Below are 18,515 nucleotides of genomic sequence, written 5' to 3'. Positions count from 1 at the left end.
TACTGAAAAATAAATGAATAAAAAATGAATGGTCATAGCAAACTCTTCATATTCCTATAATCGTCCAAAGAATGGACGACCATGGAATAGGGGGCAACTGATACGCCCGACCAAAATGGTAATCGTCCACAGAAGGCAAGAAAGGGACGATCTTGATAAAATCGTCCCAAGAGAGAAGGTCGTCGCTCAAACATCCGGACACTCGTTCCTACCCTTCGCGGAGCGGTTACAAGACATTAATCAACCTTCAGACCGTTGGGAATGGCAGCTCATCATTAACACCCAGCAAAGACGTTACCAGGCTAGATTAAAGCCTCCATCAAGACTCCACCAACGGCTAGAAGAAAGGACCTACAAACACACATATAAAAGAGCTAAACCCGGAGAGGGGCAGGGTAAGAAAACACTCTAGAAAATTACTCCCATTGTTCTCCTTTGTAAATCTTACTGACTTTGGCATCGGAGACCTTTTTGCAGGCACAACGCCGGCAAACTACCTTCTTTCGTTCGTTCACGAGTTGCAGAAGATTGGTCTGGCGAGGAACAGTTTCATCTGGACGATCATAAATCAACTGACGATCAAATCATCATCAGATGTTATCAATTGAAATGGAGATGTTAGAAGAACTTGAATACAAAAATTTAATCAGTCAATTTGCATCTCAAAAGGCAAGAAAAATTGATTTTAAATGAAATATATTATAATATAAAAATATTAAATAAACATTAATTTAATTAATATATAAGTATTAAAAAATGTCAAATTTTTAGTTCTCGTCTTAGGTCCCAAAATGTCTAGGGCCGGCCCTAAACTTAGTCATTGTAGTTTGGCCAAAATTTTAATTACCTACTTGGGTTAACTCAGATAGAAATGAGACTAAGAGTGTGTTTGGATATCGCTTATTTTGCTAAAAACTGAAAATATTGTAGCAAAATAATTTTTAAATGTGTGAATAGTGCTGTGAGACTCATTTTTAATGAAAATTTTGCTTGAAAAAAAAAAAAAAAAGATTTGTGGGTCCCGTGAACAGTGCACAAGACCCACTGGAAAAGCATAAATTTTGCTGAAATGCGTTTCTCAAAAAAAAAAAAAAAAAAAAACGCAAACGCAGCAGTGCTTTTCAGCACTATCCAAACGTGTACTAAATATATAATTTCGCACCACTTTTATATCTCTCTCTTCTAAAAACACAAAAAACATAAAAATATAAGATCAAAACGAATTAAACAGAATACTTGCATCATGAGATTTCAAACCACAAGTAAGCAATTTAAATTTCGGTCAAACCACAAGTAGGTAAGTTGTAATTTTTCAAAAATTAGAAGTATTCATGAATTAAACTAATATAAGATTTTGTGTTGCTGCTTATTTTATTCAAGTTTTTTTTTTTAAACTAAAAATTTGAATTAAATATCTTCATCCAAATGAATTCTACTAGTGTTATATATATGGGCAAAGTTAACAAATGCTGCCCTAGAGATTTGGTTTAATTTTTTTTTTTTTTACCAGTTTTTACATTTTTCATAAAAACAATATTAAAATTTTTCTAGAATAGTTTATCAACAGAAGCCTTATAGGCACCCGTTATATGTGTATGTTTTGAATTATTTTAAAGATCAGAGCATTTTGGAATTCAAGACTTAGAAGTCATAGGATCCGACTTGAGTCCAATAGAACTATTGCACTGTATAATAGTGAACCAACGGCTAGGATTAAAAGTTTAAAGCCCGCTTTTAATTTAAGCCCTTGGTTTAGAAAAACTTTTAACCTTCAATTTTTTTTACTTCTTTTACTTTTTCAACCATCAAACTTTACATCTAACAAACTCACAACTCACAATAATTGCAACGCGCAATAATTGTACGGATCTAAATCTAAGACTCACATACATAAAAAAATTCAATATGTTCCTTTCTTCCTATTAATTAACTAAGAGCATCCACATCAGTTGGTGGATACTCTTCTATAATACAAAAACTTCCTCATTCTAGAATAGTTTATCAACAGAAGCCTTATAGGCACCCGTTATATGTGTATGTTTTGAATTATTTTAAAGATCAGAGCATTTTGGAATTCAAGACTTAGAAGTCATAGGATCCGACTTGAGTCCAATAGAACTATTGCACTGTATAATAGTGAACCAACGGCTAGGATTAAAAGTTTAAAGCCCGCTTTTAATTTAAGCCCTTGGTTTAGAAAAACTTTTAACCTTCAATTTTTTTTACTTCTTTTACTTTTTCAACCATCAAACTTTACATCTAACAAACTCACAACTCACAATAATTGCAACGCGCAATAATTGTACGGATCTAAATCTAAGACTCACATACATAAAAAAATTCAATATGTTCCTTTCTTCCTATTAATTAACTAAGAGCATCCACATCAGTTGGTGGATACTCTTCTATAATACAAAAACTTCCTCATTCTAGAATAGTTTATCAACAGAAGCCTTATAGGCACCCGTTATATGTGTATGTTTTGAATTATTTTAAAGATCAGAGCATTTTGGAATTCAAGACTTAGAAGTCATAGGATCCGACTTGAGTCCAATAGAACTATTGCACTGTATAATAGTGAACCAACGGCTAGGATTAAAAGTTTAAAGCCCGCTTTTAATTTAAGCCCTTGGTTTAGAAAAACTTTTAACCTTCAATTTTTTTTACTTCTTTTACTTTTTCAACCATCAAACTTTACATCTAACAAACTCACAACTCACAATAATTGCAACGCACAATAATTGTACGGATCTAAATCTAAGACTCACATACATAAAAAAATTCAATATGTTCCTTTCTTCCTATTAATTAACTAAGAGCATCCACATCAGTTGGTGGATACTCTTCTATAATACAAAAACTTCCTCATTTTACACATTTTGGCCAAAAAACCTCACACATCAGCTCATGTAAAACTGTGTAAAATCTTCTAAAAATTTCCATGAGCTATAGTAACCGTGCATATATACATGGTTACTGTAGCTCGTCTATATATTATTATAATAATTTCTAATTTCGCTCGTTTTTTTCTCTCTCTTCTCCATCTGCACAACCAACACCCTCATCATCATCTGCTTCTTCCTCTGATACACACACTCTCACAGTAAAAATCAAAAATCAACCACAAAATCACCCAGAAACACCACAAAACCAAACACACCCACACACGGACACACCAACGGAGACAGAGAGAGTGGATCGGAATTTGTGGCAGATCGGCGTGCTTGGATCGGAGTGCTTGGATCGGCGTTCTTCTCACCGTGGTTGGATCGGAGACAGAGAGAGTGGATCGACGCTTGTGGCGGATCGGCGTGCTTGGATCGGAGTGCTTGGATCGGAGTTCTTCTCACTATGCTTGGATCGGAGATAGAGAGTGGATCGGCGCTTATGGCGGATCGGCGTGCTTGGATCGGAGTACTTGGATCGGCGTTCTTCTCGTCGTGCTTGGATCGGAGTTCTTCTCGGCACCGTGCTCCCTGCTTGGATCGAAAGTTCAAAAAGTTTGGAATAGAGAGGAGTGAAAATCTTGGAATAGAGAGGAGTTTCAGAGAAACTCTAGAACAGAGTCTCGTGAGTGGAGAGAGAGAGATGCTCATGAGTGGAGAGTGGAGAGAGAGGGTTTGAGATAAAATAATAATAAGAAAAGTAAGAAAATGATTATTTAAATAAATAAGATGATAGAATAAATGAACTGATGTGGGTGTTTTGTAAAAATGAATGTATAAAATAGAAAAAGTAAGTTTTTAGTGTAAAAATAGGTGTGTATAATACACGAACTGATGTGGTTGCTCTAATAACATGCAAGGGGCTTTATAGCCTCTATTCCCTTCCAGTAACTAATTAAAAAGGGTAATAATTTATATGCCCCAAGTGTACCACTACAATTAAGTATATAATAAAGAATTGCTACTGGTCCTTGTAGCCTAGTTGTACCTAGTGTCATTGTATACCTTTAGCTTGAGGGTTCTATCCCCCTCATTTATCCAGCAAAAAAAAAAAAAATTTATATGTACCTATAGTTTATAACCTGAAATGGTCCAATATAAGACTATTTTTCAACCACGAGCTTTGAATTCAATATTTTCTTTCTTCTTTAGGTGTTATTGTTATCTTTTAATTTACGATAAAGATTAGTAACGCGGTTCTATCATTGATAAAAGTCATCATTACATTTTTTTTTTTTTTTGGTAACAATGGAAAATCAAAGAGTGTATGTAAAAGATTGGGTTGCCATCTTCGCCAATTGCTGGAAAAGTCATCATTACATGTTTGCATATATTTTCTTAACTACTCATATCTTGATATTAAAAAATTATTTATTAGGCGAACAAAGTGATTTTGAAGAAAAATAATATCAAATTGATTATTGTGCACGATAAGTATCATTGATTAATATATTAGCAAATATACACACACATTAAAAAAATATTTATTAGGCGAACAATGTGATTTTGAAGAAAGTACTACCATTTTGTATAAGATAAGTATCTCAATATAAGTTGATTAATATATTAGCAAATACAAACGCACACATTAGACTAATATCAATTGTTGATTAGAAGCACCTTGTCAACTTTGATCAAAACTTTCATTCAAGAGTTTATGAATGGTTTACCATGGGGAGTTTGTGTCTTTGTGAAAATACCATTAACCTTATCGAGATCCCATCCAGTATTCAGCATACATTAGAGTATGTTGTAATTTGATCTCATTATTTTTGGGATATTTTGGAGGAGTTCATAAATAATTGGAAAGCAATAAAGCTTTATAAAATAAATAAAGAAGGAATTGAAAGAAATAAAATATTGCTTCTCTTGTTAGAATGATTATAAGGAAATGAATGAAAAGTAAATTAATGATTTTATTTAAGGGGATAATAAGGAGGAACCAGGGATTTAGATTCTTTAGGGCTAAGTAGATTCTTTAGGGCTAAGGTAATTCTACTATAAAGTTTTAAAATCTTTATATATGGTCAAATGAAAGGTGTTTTTTTTTTTTTTTAATTTATACAAGATAAAAATTCTATCCTAGCATAATCTAAGTGTATATATGTGTGAAGCTCCCTTCTAGAGACTTGAACTCCGGCCCTTCCCCCCCGCCCCCCCCCCCCCTAACACCTCACAAATACTTATATTTGTGGAGAGATCAACACGCCAAGAGTGCACGGTAATTATAATGTTACTTTCACACGTTCTCACTTCTCACTACCAATATCACTTTTATCGTGTCAAGAGCTTTGCAACACTTTATAATGTTTCAACAAAGACGTCTAGGTTTCAAATTCCCCACTTTTTTATTGTAACTATCAAATTATAAAAATAAACAAAATTAAAAAAAAATATCATTTTTATTGTATGCTAATTATAGCATGCTAAATTAAGGTAATTGTAAGGGGAAAATTATAATAAAATTTTGTGTCATTTTATTTATATAGGTTTAAAACAAAATTCCCATCATACCTCCCTTCTCATAAGTCAAATTATTAATAGGAAGAAACAAAAAATGGCGAAAATACCATTTTGATCACTATATTTTGGGATTATTGTCAATTTAGTCAAAATGTTTTGGTAACAGTCCATTTAATTGATGTTATTTTCAAATTGTAAAAATATATTATTTACATTCAACTCCTTCAATTAAAAATAACATGGACCAAATTTACTGTTATTAAAATAATATTTTCGTAAAAATATTCATTTTAAGTCAACAAAAGTGGTCACTAAAGGGCATGGGGCACCATGGTAGGCGCTTGCGGGCAGTATTTAACTCTTTATGCTTTATCTAGGTACTGTTGGCATATCAAACACGAGTAGGGAGTGGGACACTAGGTTGGAATGTCAAAAAGGTTAGCCTCTCCCACTATCCACACCGAAAAATTAAAGTTGCCTAAGAAAAAAAATAGGGGGGTCAATAAGCAAGAGATTAGTCGGGAGGAAATGGGAAAGCAATCGTTGCAACACTTGACTCTAAAGTCACTCCTTAAAACTTGTCACCATCTTCAACCCCCAGCAATCACCTCTATAGCCCCCACCACATACAGTAAACTTCCAACTTCTCCTGTGCCCCACCACACCATTCTTGCCCATTCTACAACAACTCACTTCCCATTGGTAAACCAAAGTCCAATCTCTCTTGATGAATTTTTTGTTTTATGTTGCGGTTATATATGGAATCACGAAAACGTATCGTATGTGTATTATGTGCACTCTCTCACATTGTATGGACGTTAGAAAGGTGGGACTAATCCCTATGTGAGTGACCTATATACCAAATGCCAAACATATGAATGTGGTTACATATGTAACAAACTTTGAATCAAGAAAGTCAATCTCGTATTAAAAGCTATACCAGTTTGACCAGTGGAACGATATATTTCGGTACTAGTCAAATACCGGTATACCGTTTCTGGTTTACTGTTATTTTTTATATTTATAAATATATGTGTGTGTATTATAATAAATATAAAAGTTTACTATAAAACATTACCTCGATTCAGAACAAATTATTCATGATTTTAGACTTTAGTATCAATTAAAAAAAAAAAACACAATATAAAAGATAGAAAGCTTTAATTGTTCATTGCATATTAAGAAAACAAATAATACTAATAAGTTAATACAAATAAATTATCATTCTAAAAGGGCCTAACTCTTGAATATACAGCACAACATTTAAATCTCTTTAACTCACACTCATTTTCCAATGTGAGATTAACCCATTGTTTTTTTTCTTTTGGATATACACCACTGTAAATTTCTTTAAGACCTTCTCCCCTCTCCCCGTGTGTGTGTGTTAAAAATATTTAGTATTCTCAAAAGAAAAAAACAGTGAGTTAATCCTACATTGGAAAATGAGTGTGAGTTAAAGAGATTTAAATTTGTGCTGTATATTCAAGAGTTAGGCCTTTTTGGATATATATACCATTGTAAGTTTCTTTAAGACCTTCTCCCCTCTTCTCATGTGTGTCTTAAAAATATTTAGTATTCTAAAAAAAAAAAAAAATCATTCTACTCTTACAAAAATTCAAAAATTACAAAACTAAAAAATAAAAAGAGTTTTTTTTTTTTTTTTTTTTTTTGGTACCAGTCGGTAATGCCCAAAATCAGTCGATACATGGCCAGTACGACCAATATTTAAACCGGTACGAAATGTTGGCATTTTGATACTAGTATATATACCGGTACGATACATACCGACCGGTACGACCAACACCAATACAATATTGACCACCTTGCTTCAAATACCATCTCTCTCTCTTGATCCTTTAATAAAACACCCAACTCCAATCCAACACCTCTTGATGAAGTCACCACCTAATGGCCAACCAACAACGATGGATCACCACCCAACTCCCAAGATGGGGTGCTCTGGCATTACAAATTTCAGTCAAACTTTCAAAGTAAAATACAATTTTTCCCCCTTAAAATATTAACCGTCCACTTTTCAAATTCAAAATACATCTCACTCAATATTTTCTTATATATTTAATTAAAATATTCATCATAAATCGTTTTATTATTTTATATTTTTGAGAATTAACTATAAAAAAAAAGACTAAAAGAGAGAGGAAAGAGAGAAAGTTTGAATGAAAAAATGATTTTTTATTATTTTTTAATTTTACAAAACGCTATAGTGCATTCCAAACTTGTAAAACATCGTTATGTTTGGAAAAATCTGAAAATTATTGGAGATTCGGATGTTTTTTATGATCTTAGACTATAATAATTTTCAATTTAGCTAAAAAATTGTTTAAAGACCTAAATGCTAATGTATGTTTAATGAATTCCATAACATTTTTCAAATAAATAAAATGATATAAATTAAGAGAATGCTAACGAATGTCCTTAAGGTAATGATTAATAATCTATTTAAAAAAAGTTTTTATGAGAAAAAAAATTAATATTTTGACAATTTTTTTATTTTCCATAAAAGTGGTGTCAAAATTTTCGTAAAATAGATTATTAATCATTGTCCAAAGGACACTTGTTAGTATAATGCATAAGTCAACAAGAAAATTTTGAGAGGAAATAAAATTGTTTGCACTAGGCAATAGGGATACCATTCAATATTTAGAGAATCCTGGAATCGTACGGACTACCCAAGAATTTGTTGCATAAACAATTAGTGAGGTCAAAGGTGGCTTCAACAAGAGATGAAAAGTTCTTCAACACCAATTACTTCTCAAACAAGGATATTTAATAATTTGATATATGAGTCAGAAATTGTGTAACCTAATACATTCTCATAATCTGTAAAATGTCAATTGGCACAGTATATAACATTTGATGAAGTCAAATTCAACTTATGTAGACCATGCATAGCACGTCATTATACGCAACTCTTCAATCAACACCCAGGTACTATTTCAAGTTTTCAACCCTTAATCATGATCATACCAGATCAAGATAATCTTAAACATAGCAAGACCAATATCCAGGTCCCAAATTGATCCATTGACCTCTTCCTTTTGATTACGCACATCTTCATTAATTTCAAATTTTCAAGGGTCTTCTTGGTCTAATTCAATAGATAAATAGTATATACGACTTTGCTTATTTTAAGTGTTCTAATGTATTGGACGCGACACTTTTTAATTTCAAATTTTCAAGGGTCTTCTTGGTCTAATTCAATAGATGAATAGTATATACGACTCTGCTTATTTTAAGTGTTCTAATGTATTGGACGCAATACTTGCATGACACGTTTAAGAAAAGTCACATATCATACACATCATGAGCACTAGACGGAAGCTTTGCCCTAGTGCATATATAAAACCGGAGCCCGTTTTCAGTAAAATCAACAAGCCTCTCATCATGTATTAGACATTCATCACAATTGCAATAATGACAGGTATGGACTCAATAACATTCGTCGAAATCAAGATTGATTTTTGAAAACCTAAGCTAACTCTGCGTAATAATACAACCCAAATAGCAATCTTCGATTGACAAGAAAGGCAAATTGTGGACGAGGACCAAGTCTGGCAAAATGCTAATCTTATCTAGCTAGCTCCCTTGATAATTCTCAAAAGCCTTTTAACTATTCACCAATTCTGTCAGCATATATCATCAATACTTACACAGTTATACTTCCCTCCATGATTCAGCTTACCTACATAAACCCCCGACAAATTTGGTGAATCTAATGAAATCCTAAAAGCAAAATGTGCATGAACTTGAAAGTTGAAAACCAAGTCACTTATAATTAAAAATATAAATTAAAAATAATAATAAACACTAAATTACTATGCATGCAACTTTCATTTAATATTGAATAGGAAGATAATAGAATTTGTACAGCCCATTTCTGGGATTTGAATTTGAACCCAATCTCCCTCTTACCACTTTCTACCCATAAAAAAAAATTAGAATTTATTGTTGGGTCTTATTCGGTCCAAGCCCAATAAAGACCACTTTTATTTATTTTTGACCCATGCTCTCAATTCTCTCTCTTCTTCTTCTTCTTTTTTTTTTTATTTTTTTTATTTTTTATTTTTTTTATTTTTTTATTTTATGGTCATAATTCATTAGTTAGGGGTGAGAGATTTGAATTTCGGTCATGTTTCGGAAATTAGCCTAACGGTAAAAAAAAAAAAAAAAAAAAAAACTAATTAATAATGAGTCTCATAATAACTTGCCAATGATGTAGTTGATATAATGGCCCCACTCACATTAGGTAAAACAAGAGGGAAAGGTTTACTCCAATGTGAAGAAGAACAAAAAAAAATATCAGATTTACTCATCCATACAAGCCGACAGAACACAGAAGGGAACAAAACTTGGTGTATCCATTATCTCAACAAACTATACAAGTGGAAAGCTGACAAGAATGTATTGCAATCACTGTAAGATTCCAAAAGTTCACAAAACTCCAAAATGAAACACACATGCCACAAGAAATATTGTTACTTTGCTCCAAAGCCTGAATTTATGTACCCTTAATCTGTATTTCAATTTTTTCTTGTATTTATATTTTGATGTCCCAAAGTCTACATACCATGGTTACAAATTGAACTGTTGAAGTCCCACCTTTTCTTTCACTGTAAAATGACGGGAATTTGAGTCTTGAAAAGGCATCAATAGTTATGTTGAGTTTTTTGTAGTTTGAGAGAAGAGCTTGCAAGTAAGCAATGCTAGCCTTGTTATCTTTCTTCCACTCAATAGAATTTGAACTTCTTTTCTTTTAGTAACTCATGTGAAACACTACTTTTAGCAAAGATTTTTGGAAAGGAAATCTATTTGTCACTATGGTGCAAGTAGGTGAAAATGCTTTTCTGGGAAACACTACTTTCCAATCTTCTTGTTGTTTAATGCTGAAGAATGACTAGATGAGATGGGAGCATGGAAAGTTCAATTTACCACCACCTGAGGGGAAAAAGTTTTGATGGATTAATCTAGCCTTCACTGATGGGATGCAACCTCAACAGAATCCTACAATATCAACCTTTAGCTCTTGAGGTTTTTCCATTAAACTCACTAAGAAACCTCAGGTTGAGATTCCACATAATGTAAAAGGAAGCCAACTCCAATTTGCAAAGAAAATTGCTCCCACCTAAGTTGATAAGCCAATTATGATATGCATCAGTGACAGTGATAATCTTCTCTCAAAGTTACTTTGTCATTTCACTTTCATGCAACATTTTTTGGTAGATTGAAAGGGCAATAATGTTTATCTTTTGGACAACATACCAAAGAAACTGGCTTAGTAGCTCTCTGCTAGTTCTGTCAGGCATGCCTTGATGCATATTAAAGAAGTTTCTAAAATCATTAACCCCAACATTTTTTGCATACACAACAGACATCACAGATTACTTATTTTTCTGACAAATTAATGTTCTCATATTTATCTTTTTCCCTCCACCAAAATCTTCGACTGAGGGATTTAGAATCTTTGCAAACATTAATAGACAGACAACAGAGAAAAAGCAAGGAATGAAACTTAAAGAATCTTGAATAAGATTAAAGTCAGCATTCTTCGAAAATTTTCTGTAGAGAAGACCAATCAAGTCATCAAAACTTGTGTTTGGCACATAGAAATTTCGCTGCTTTTTATCGTTTAGTCTTCCAAAGAAGTAGCAGTAGACAACCCAGCTATCAACTTAATTTACAGTAAAAGGACAGAAAGGCCTCCAGTTAAATTTATTCAAAAGGCCTTCTCAAGAGATGTGGCAAAAGGAACTTGCACAAGAAATTTGGGATGGGTTGAAAGTATGAACAATAGAGAATACTTTAGTATACTAAATTCAATTCAAATATATATACAAAAAAGTATTTACTGCTTGATTTCTCAAACAGGATTTTATTTAGAACCCTATAATGCTCCAACAGTCTTCTGGGAAAACGATAAGAGACTTGAAATTGACATAGATACCAAATAGAGGTACCACAGTGAATTCATTTTCTGCTCTGCTGTCATATAAAAATCTTCACCAGAAGCTGTAGAATTTCATTTGTTTTATATAACAAATGAAAGAATATGTATAAATGTGAGACTGTTGTTACTTTATTTAACCAAATAGGTTTAAAACTGAGGTCATCTCCCTCTTTGTTATTGGTTTCAACCATATGCGATTAGAGTTGCTTGTGCTGTCAAATGCTGGAGTGCTTTCCAGAAAGGGGAAAGAAAGGGAGATATGTTTGGAATAGGATATTAGAGAGATGCGTATAACTCATTTTAGGTTGGGTACAGCGATGAATTGTCATTTTAAATAGCAATTACAATATGCTTCTAAACTAACATTACTGAATTCAGTTGTGGGACAGACAATGTTAGCAGCAGAACAAAGACAAAAGAGAAAATCATTATTGCTTTGCATAATCCCAAGTGGTAACAGGCAGACGTTGGTTGAGAATGGCATTTAATGGATACACCATACGTGCATGTCCAAGCTCTCTCCTTGGAGGATAGAGGAGAGCCTCCTATGGATCCAAGTAATCTGCAAAATTCAGAATCATACAGACCAATTTTAGTTCTCTAAATAATTAATCATCCAATCTGAACAATATCTCAATAGAATCATATTAAACAAGTCAATGACATAGACATGAAGCTTGTGATACAAATATGAACGAAGCCTGTTGTTTTCCTACTTTGTACCTATGATGGAGGATAAAAGAGCTCATGATACATTGAATCAGTTGAACACCTTAGCAGTTTTCTTCCTTCTATCTGAACTAGTGGATAAAGCACATTTGATGATCCATACTTAATCTAAGTAGTGGGGGTGGTGCTGGCAAGGAAGGTGTGATGGAGCATTAAAAATGAGAAATGGGGGAGGTTTTTACTTTTTAGTCTAGGATGTATGGATTTGCTTTTTAAGATGACAGAACCAATGGCTATAATTGACCAACCAAGCTCAACACAATAAATGTATAACTCGTTTGGTACAAAGCCTCTGAAAAAGACTAATCAATTAATAAACAAAATAATTTTTCATGATTCTTATATGGGAATTGAAATGCATAGTGGTATTACCAAACAAAAAATATATCAACTATTGGCATTTACCATGCATCATATGCAACAATTTTCATTTTCATATTCTCTTTTGATTAGGTAGGAGGAGTTGAAGAAAGGCCTAAAATTTATGGGATGCCTTGAAGAAGAATATACCAAATAGGGTGGGGTAAGAAAGTCTGATTTAGATGGGATGGATAGAATATCTACCTTGATTAGTTAAAGAGGATCCATAAAAGCTGACCTAATTAATTAGGCTTTTGGCTTAACTGAGTTAGGTTGAGTCATAGGACAAAGAAAAGGGAGGAGGCCTACCATAAGCTATTTCTAATTAATGAGTAGCTGCTAACCATTAAAATCATGTCTTGTAGAACTTGCAAACAATAGTGCAATGCAACCACAGAATAAATGCGAAGAGGATGAAAAAGATTAAAACGACGATGCTCATTAGTATTTTCAAAAGCATTTTTGGTAGACTGTCTGGATATATTCCAGTTAAAAATTCACACTTCACTCCTAGCAATCAAGATCAAAGCGGAAAATTAAGCCTTAAAGAATCAGATTATAAATTTATTTAGGCAACTGCATCAATAGAAAATCATATTACTAAGTTTCACAAAAAAGAAAAAGAAAATGAAATTAAGTACGTCTTTGAAATTTAACTTCTAACCTCTGGAAGAAGCATCTTCATCTAATGCAGTTGCTGATGTTCGAGATGATGGAGAATCACTTTCAGCTTCCCTAGCATCAAGCAACATCACAACAACCTCTCTCATTGTTGGCCTATTAAGTGGGGCAGTACTAGTGCAGAACAATCCAATCTTGAGAACTAAAGACATCTCCTCAGTCATCTTTGGCCCACTCGGATCAAGACGTTTGTCAAATAGTTCCATTATTGGAACCTTGTCATAGATAGCTCTTCTAACCCAAGAGACTAGATCACCTCCCTGCTCCAGTGGTTGAACAGGTAACCTTCCAGTAATTAATTCCAGCAAAACAACCCCAAAACTGTAGATGTCACATTTCTCATTCACTTTCATAGTGTAAGCATATTCTGTAACCGAAAAAAAAAAGGTCAGAGGTATAAAGTGGGATTAAAAAAAAAAAACCCAATTAATATCAGTTCTCACACCATTTTTAAAAATATGATGTTGAGCTTTTTCCTTCCCACAAAAGCACCACATTACATGTTCCTTATAATATTTCTTCCGAAAAGTTTCCTAATATCATTGACAAATGATAAACAAAGATGAAAATTTTCTGTATCAGAAATTATGGAAGAGAAGGATGAGAACATAAAGCATCAGAAAAATGCAGTAATCAGTATCTTTTTAATCATATTATTACCTGGGGCAATGTAGCCATATGAGCCTGCCACTGCAGACATGGATTTTGAGTAAGGAAAGTCCATCAACTTTGCCAAGCCAAAGTCTCCAACACGTGCTTCAAATGCCTCATCCAATAAAATATTGTTTGACTTCACATCACGGTGAACGATGCGGGGCTTACAATCATGATGAAGATAGCACAAACCCTCTGCCGCTCCAAGAGCAATTCTATATCGAGCATTCCAGTCAAGTAAACATGTTTGTACATCTCCATGTAGATGTTCTCCTAGGCTTCCATTTGCCATGTACTCGTATAAGAGAAGATTAGAGTCCTGGTGATAGCAAAAGCCATAGAGCTTGACAATATTACGATGCCTGATCTTTCCAAGGGTCGATATCTCAGCATGGAAGCTGCTGTCAACTCTCGTTCCTTCACCACGGGAGTTCAGCCTTTTGACAGCAATCACCTTATCAGCCATGACAGCCTTATAGACAGTGCCACAGGCTCCCCTTCCTAGAACTGCACTTTCTGAAAAGTTTTCTGTAGCTTCCAAGAGGTCCTGGTATGTGAAACCCTCTTTGGGAAAGTAATAGTTATCTAACACATCAGACTTTGTTTGCTCTTCAAGTGAAACAAAAGCAGACCTGCGGCGTTTTATGACCCAACAAATGCTCACTATAGAAAGCATAGAAAGGAACCCAACAACAGAGAATATGCACACTAATTTCCCTTTTGATGAACCAGCTCTTATCCAGCTTGGTTTTGAAGAAAGAGATGGAGTTGACGGTGGATGACAATTGTATGAACCTATGGTACACAACCCATTGTTTCCAGCAAAATTTGAGGAATCCATTCTTTGAAATACAGGGGTATTAGGCACAATTCCTACCAAGTTGTTGTTAGAAAGATTACATACCAGAAGGCTGAGCAGCCCACCAATTGATGCAGGAATTTCACCTGTAAGCTGATTGTCATTCAAGTAGAGTGATTCCAACATCTGCAAGTTCCCCATATTGTCAGGAATTGGACCTGAAAGTTTGTTATGGCTTATGTTTAGGGAAATCTGTAGAACAGTAAGATCACCCAGCTCAGCAGGAATGCTTCCAGAAAAATTATTTCCCCCCATTTGCAACCCTGTTAGTCGAGCCAGATCCCCTAAGCTACTTGGTATAGCTCCTATAAAGTTGTTATCAGAAAGCTTCAAAAGTTCCAGATTTACTAGCTTGCCAAGTTCATCAGGGAGATAGCCAGTAAACTGATTCCTACTGAGGTCAAGCCTCTGTAGTTTGGTACAATTTCCCAACTCATGGGGAATACTTCCTGAGAGCCGATTAGAGGAAACATTAAATGTAACCAGCTGAGCAAGATTTCCAATCTCTCGAGGGATATACCCAGCAAAAAAGTTATCTGACAAGAGCAACCTCTCCAAATTCCCAAGCCTGCCTATCTCTGAGGGAATTAGCCCTGAGAATTTGTTCTTAAAGAGTTCAAGAGCAGAAAGATTATGAAGTTCATACAATTCAACAGGAAGGCTTCCAGTAAGCTGGTTGTCTCCTAGCATTAGCTGTATTAGAGACTTGCATGTTTTTAGGCCATAAGGTATATTTCCTGATAACCAATTTGACCCAAGGCTCAGAAATAGCAGTTTCTGATGCTTGCAGAGATCTGGAGGTATGCTGCCGTTAAGATTATTTGCAGACATGTCAAGAATAGAAAGGTTACTGTTAAGTCCAAGGTAGGGAGGAATGGCACCCTCTAGAAGATTGTCAAAAAGCTGAAAATCCACCAAGTATGTAAGATTTTGAAAGTCTAAGGGAATTGTACCCGTCAAACGGTTTATAGACAAGTCTAGCCCTTGAAGCAGCTTCAAACGGCCAAGTTCCCTAGGAATACTTCCCTGCAGGATGTTTTCAAAAAGGTGAAGCAAGCGAAGACCAGAAACCTGGTGCAAGTCTCTGGGAATGATCCCACTTAACTGATTTTCAGAAAGATCTATCTCAACAGCACTTGTGCAGTTCCCTAGCTCCTCTGGAATTGTTCCATTCAACTGGTTGGTATAAATGTACAATCTTTTCAGCTGCGTTAACTTGCCTAGCTCTTTGGGTAAACTTCCAGTCAAAGCATTTTGATGCAAGGCAAGCAATTCTAGGCCACTGATATTCCCAACTTCGGGAGGAATCTCACCAGATAAACGGTTTTGCCAAAGGATCAAACTGGTAAGATTCTTAAGTTTTTGGAGCTCCCTAGGAAGAGAACCTTCTAGCCTATTTTGTGCCAGTCCTAATACCTCTAAGCTCACACACTCACTAATTTCAGATGGTATTGGACCCGAGAAAAGGTTTCGACCTGCTCTGATAATCCTAACCTGTTTCAACTTGCTAATTGAAACAGGAATTGAGCCAGTGAGATTATTACTGTAAATGACAAGCTCCTCAAGAGAAGTTAAGTTTCCAATCTCTTCAGGCGCTTCACCATATATGTAATTCTCACACAGGTAAAGCTTTCTAAGTGCAATCATTTTGCTGATTGGGGTCGGAAATTCCCCGTGAAACCTATTGGTGCAAAGATCTAGAATCTCTAGATTATGACAGCTAGCAAGATCTTTAGGAATGGGACCAGAAATTGAATTTTTGGAGACATTCAACTTAGTTAAATGAGTAAGATTACAAATGCTTGGAGCTAAAGTACCAGACAGGTCAAAGCCAATGAGATTGACAGAAGTTACCTTAAAATCAGTACAACCTATGCCAATCCAATTGCAAGGAGTCAAGTCAGATGAATTCCAGCTCTCAAGATTGTTGTTAGGGTCAGAAAGGGATCTCTTAAACTCCAAAAGAGAAACACCCTCTTCATTTACAGAACTGACAAGGATGACACTGAAAAGAATTAACAATGCCAAGTGAAACAGCTTTTGCATGACAGAACTCCATGGCCTTGTCATTTTGGATAAGGCAAAACAGGAAAGCAAGTGGGGGTGGCCAAACCGGATTCTAATGAAAGAAAAAAATGAACTTTGATGGAGAAAGATTCAAATAAGTGCATGTGGGCAGAAATCTATCTTAAACATTAGTATCATGATCATCATCTAACTGAAGCCATTGATCAAAAAGCAAGTTGACAATTAAAAAAAGGCAATGATACCAGTTGTTAGCCTCTAAACATCTCTCAATGCAAAACAAAATTCAAAATAAAGAGAATAACTTGGAGTTTGAAACAAACAAACAAAGACAATCAAAGCACTATAAGACTATGAGTAGTAGTACCTCAAGCACCTGATATGTCTAAACGTATGTCACCTAGAACACGCACCTAAAGAGACCAGAAATACCTGCAATGTGGAAAGAAAGAGAGGCCTTTGCGGTGACATTTGCTGAATTGAACTAATACCCAATTGAGCTTTAAGGCCTTAGAAGAAAGAAAAAAGTAAATAAGCCAATTTGGCAATCAATAAAAGAGAGAGAGAGAGAGAAAAATAAAAGACACAGACAGAGACAGACACCTACCTTGAAACAGAGAACGAGAACCAGAAACACAAAAAGATAGATAGAAAAAAGGCACAAAGATTGATTGATGGGAAACTAAGAAAGTGGTTCAAGACCGTGAGAGTCGCAATTGGAAGCAGTGTCATTAATGTTGAAGTCAACGCCAGCACTATACAGTAAAGTGCTTTCTACAACTTGCCTTTGCTCTGTTTCTGGTTACTAAGGCTTTGTTGTTGCGTGATTAAGATCATGTTTTTGTATTTGATGGGTGGAAGGGGCTGTGTAAGTGCAACTTTATGGACGGTACAGATTGAGAGAGACTTGTCACGGGAAAGTCCTGGATCACAATCTTCGCCATTGTTGCTTGCTTGGCTTGCCATGTTGGGATTTTTATTTTTTTGTTTGTGTTGTGATTTTATGAAGTCGTAGTAAGTTCCAATAAATGTCAAAGTCTGGAATCTCATGATTTTCACAAAGACGGTTGTGGTCAGAGAGAGAAAGAGAGTGAGTGCCACAGTGCCTAACTCAGCCGACGGGGATTTCTGCTATATATACCTGTTGGTGAGCTAGATTCTGCACTACATAAGGAAAAAATTGAAATGTTAAAAGACCTTTTTTTTTTTTTTTTTTTTTTTTTTTTTTTTTTTTTTTTTTTTTTTTTTTTACAATATTTTCACAACAGGTTTTAAGTGGTAGGTTATTATTAATTGTTGTAAATAGGTAAAAAAAAAATTTTAAGTTGTGAATTCAAATTAGAACCAATAACAATTTACCACATGTGATTTATTCTAAAAATATTGTGAACGTAACACTTTTTTTTAAACATATTTTTCTTATATTAGATTTGGCGTCCAGCTGGTTTCTAATATTTTTTTTATTTTTTCATTATGCACGTTGCAGTTTTTAGTTTAGGAATTTTGCACTTTATCAACTAATAGAATTTGATTTATCTTGCTCCTCAATCTCATTCATATTTTTCTTAACTGCTTTGCTGTGAAGACTTTTCACTTTTAACCATCCTATATATGATGTCAGTTCGATCAACAAAGACGTGTGCTTTCACCCTCGGTTATGCAAAGTTGTATTGGTTCAGATACTATGTAGATTGCCTAATCTAATTCGATACAACAAATGTATATCCAAAGATTGGTACTCTATTAATTTGGAGAAGGACAAAGTTTAGCTACAAAATTAGTTGTAGCCTTAGACTACAAACTTACTTAATATCTTTTTATCGGATGTGAATTT

General features: G+C 34.4%; 1 protein-coding gene across 2 annotated transcripts; it reads right to left on the bottom strand.

The window, feature by feature from the left end:
* Nucleotides 1-11,633: 11,633 nt before the first annotated feature.
* LOC126723577 (leucine-rich repeat receptor-like serine/threonine-protein kinase At1g17230) lies at nt 11,634-17,752 on the bottom strand. Of its 2 annotated transcripts, none has more exons than XM_050427141.1 (4): nt 17,289-17,743; nt 13,804-17,190; nt 13,127-13,510; nt 11,634-11,935 (listed from the first exon to the last, which is right to left on the bottom strand). In XM_050427141.1, the coding sequence occupies exons 2-4, from the start codon at nt 16,724-16,726 to the stop codon at nt 11,919-11,921; spliced, it is 3,324 nt and encodes a 1,107-aa protein (XP_050283098.1). In that variant the 5' UTR covers nt 16,727-17,190; nt 17,289-17,743; the 3' UTR covers nt 11,634-11,918. The 2 variants fall into 2 exon arrangements, 1 of the variants encoding a protein (XP_050283098.1); XR_007654381.1 differs by lacking the exon at nt 11,634-11,935 and adding an exon at nt 13,589-13,676 and having other exon boundaries at nt 13,364-13,510; nt 17,289-17,752.
* Between the last annotated feature and the right edge of the window lie 763 nt (nt 17,753-18,515).

This window comes from Quercus robur, chromosome 4, assembly GCF_932294415.1.
Source record: "Quercus robur chromosome 4, dhQueRobu3.1, whole genome shotgun sequence".
NCBI classification, from domain to species: domain Eukaryota; kingdom Viridiplantae; phylum Streptophyta; class Magnoliopsida; order Fagales; family Fagaceae; genus Quercus; species Quercus robur.
Note: the sequence above shows the minus strand (reverse complement) of the source record. Positions and strands in the feature narration are given on the sequence as shown.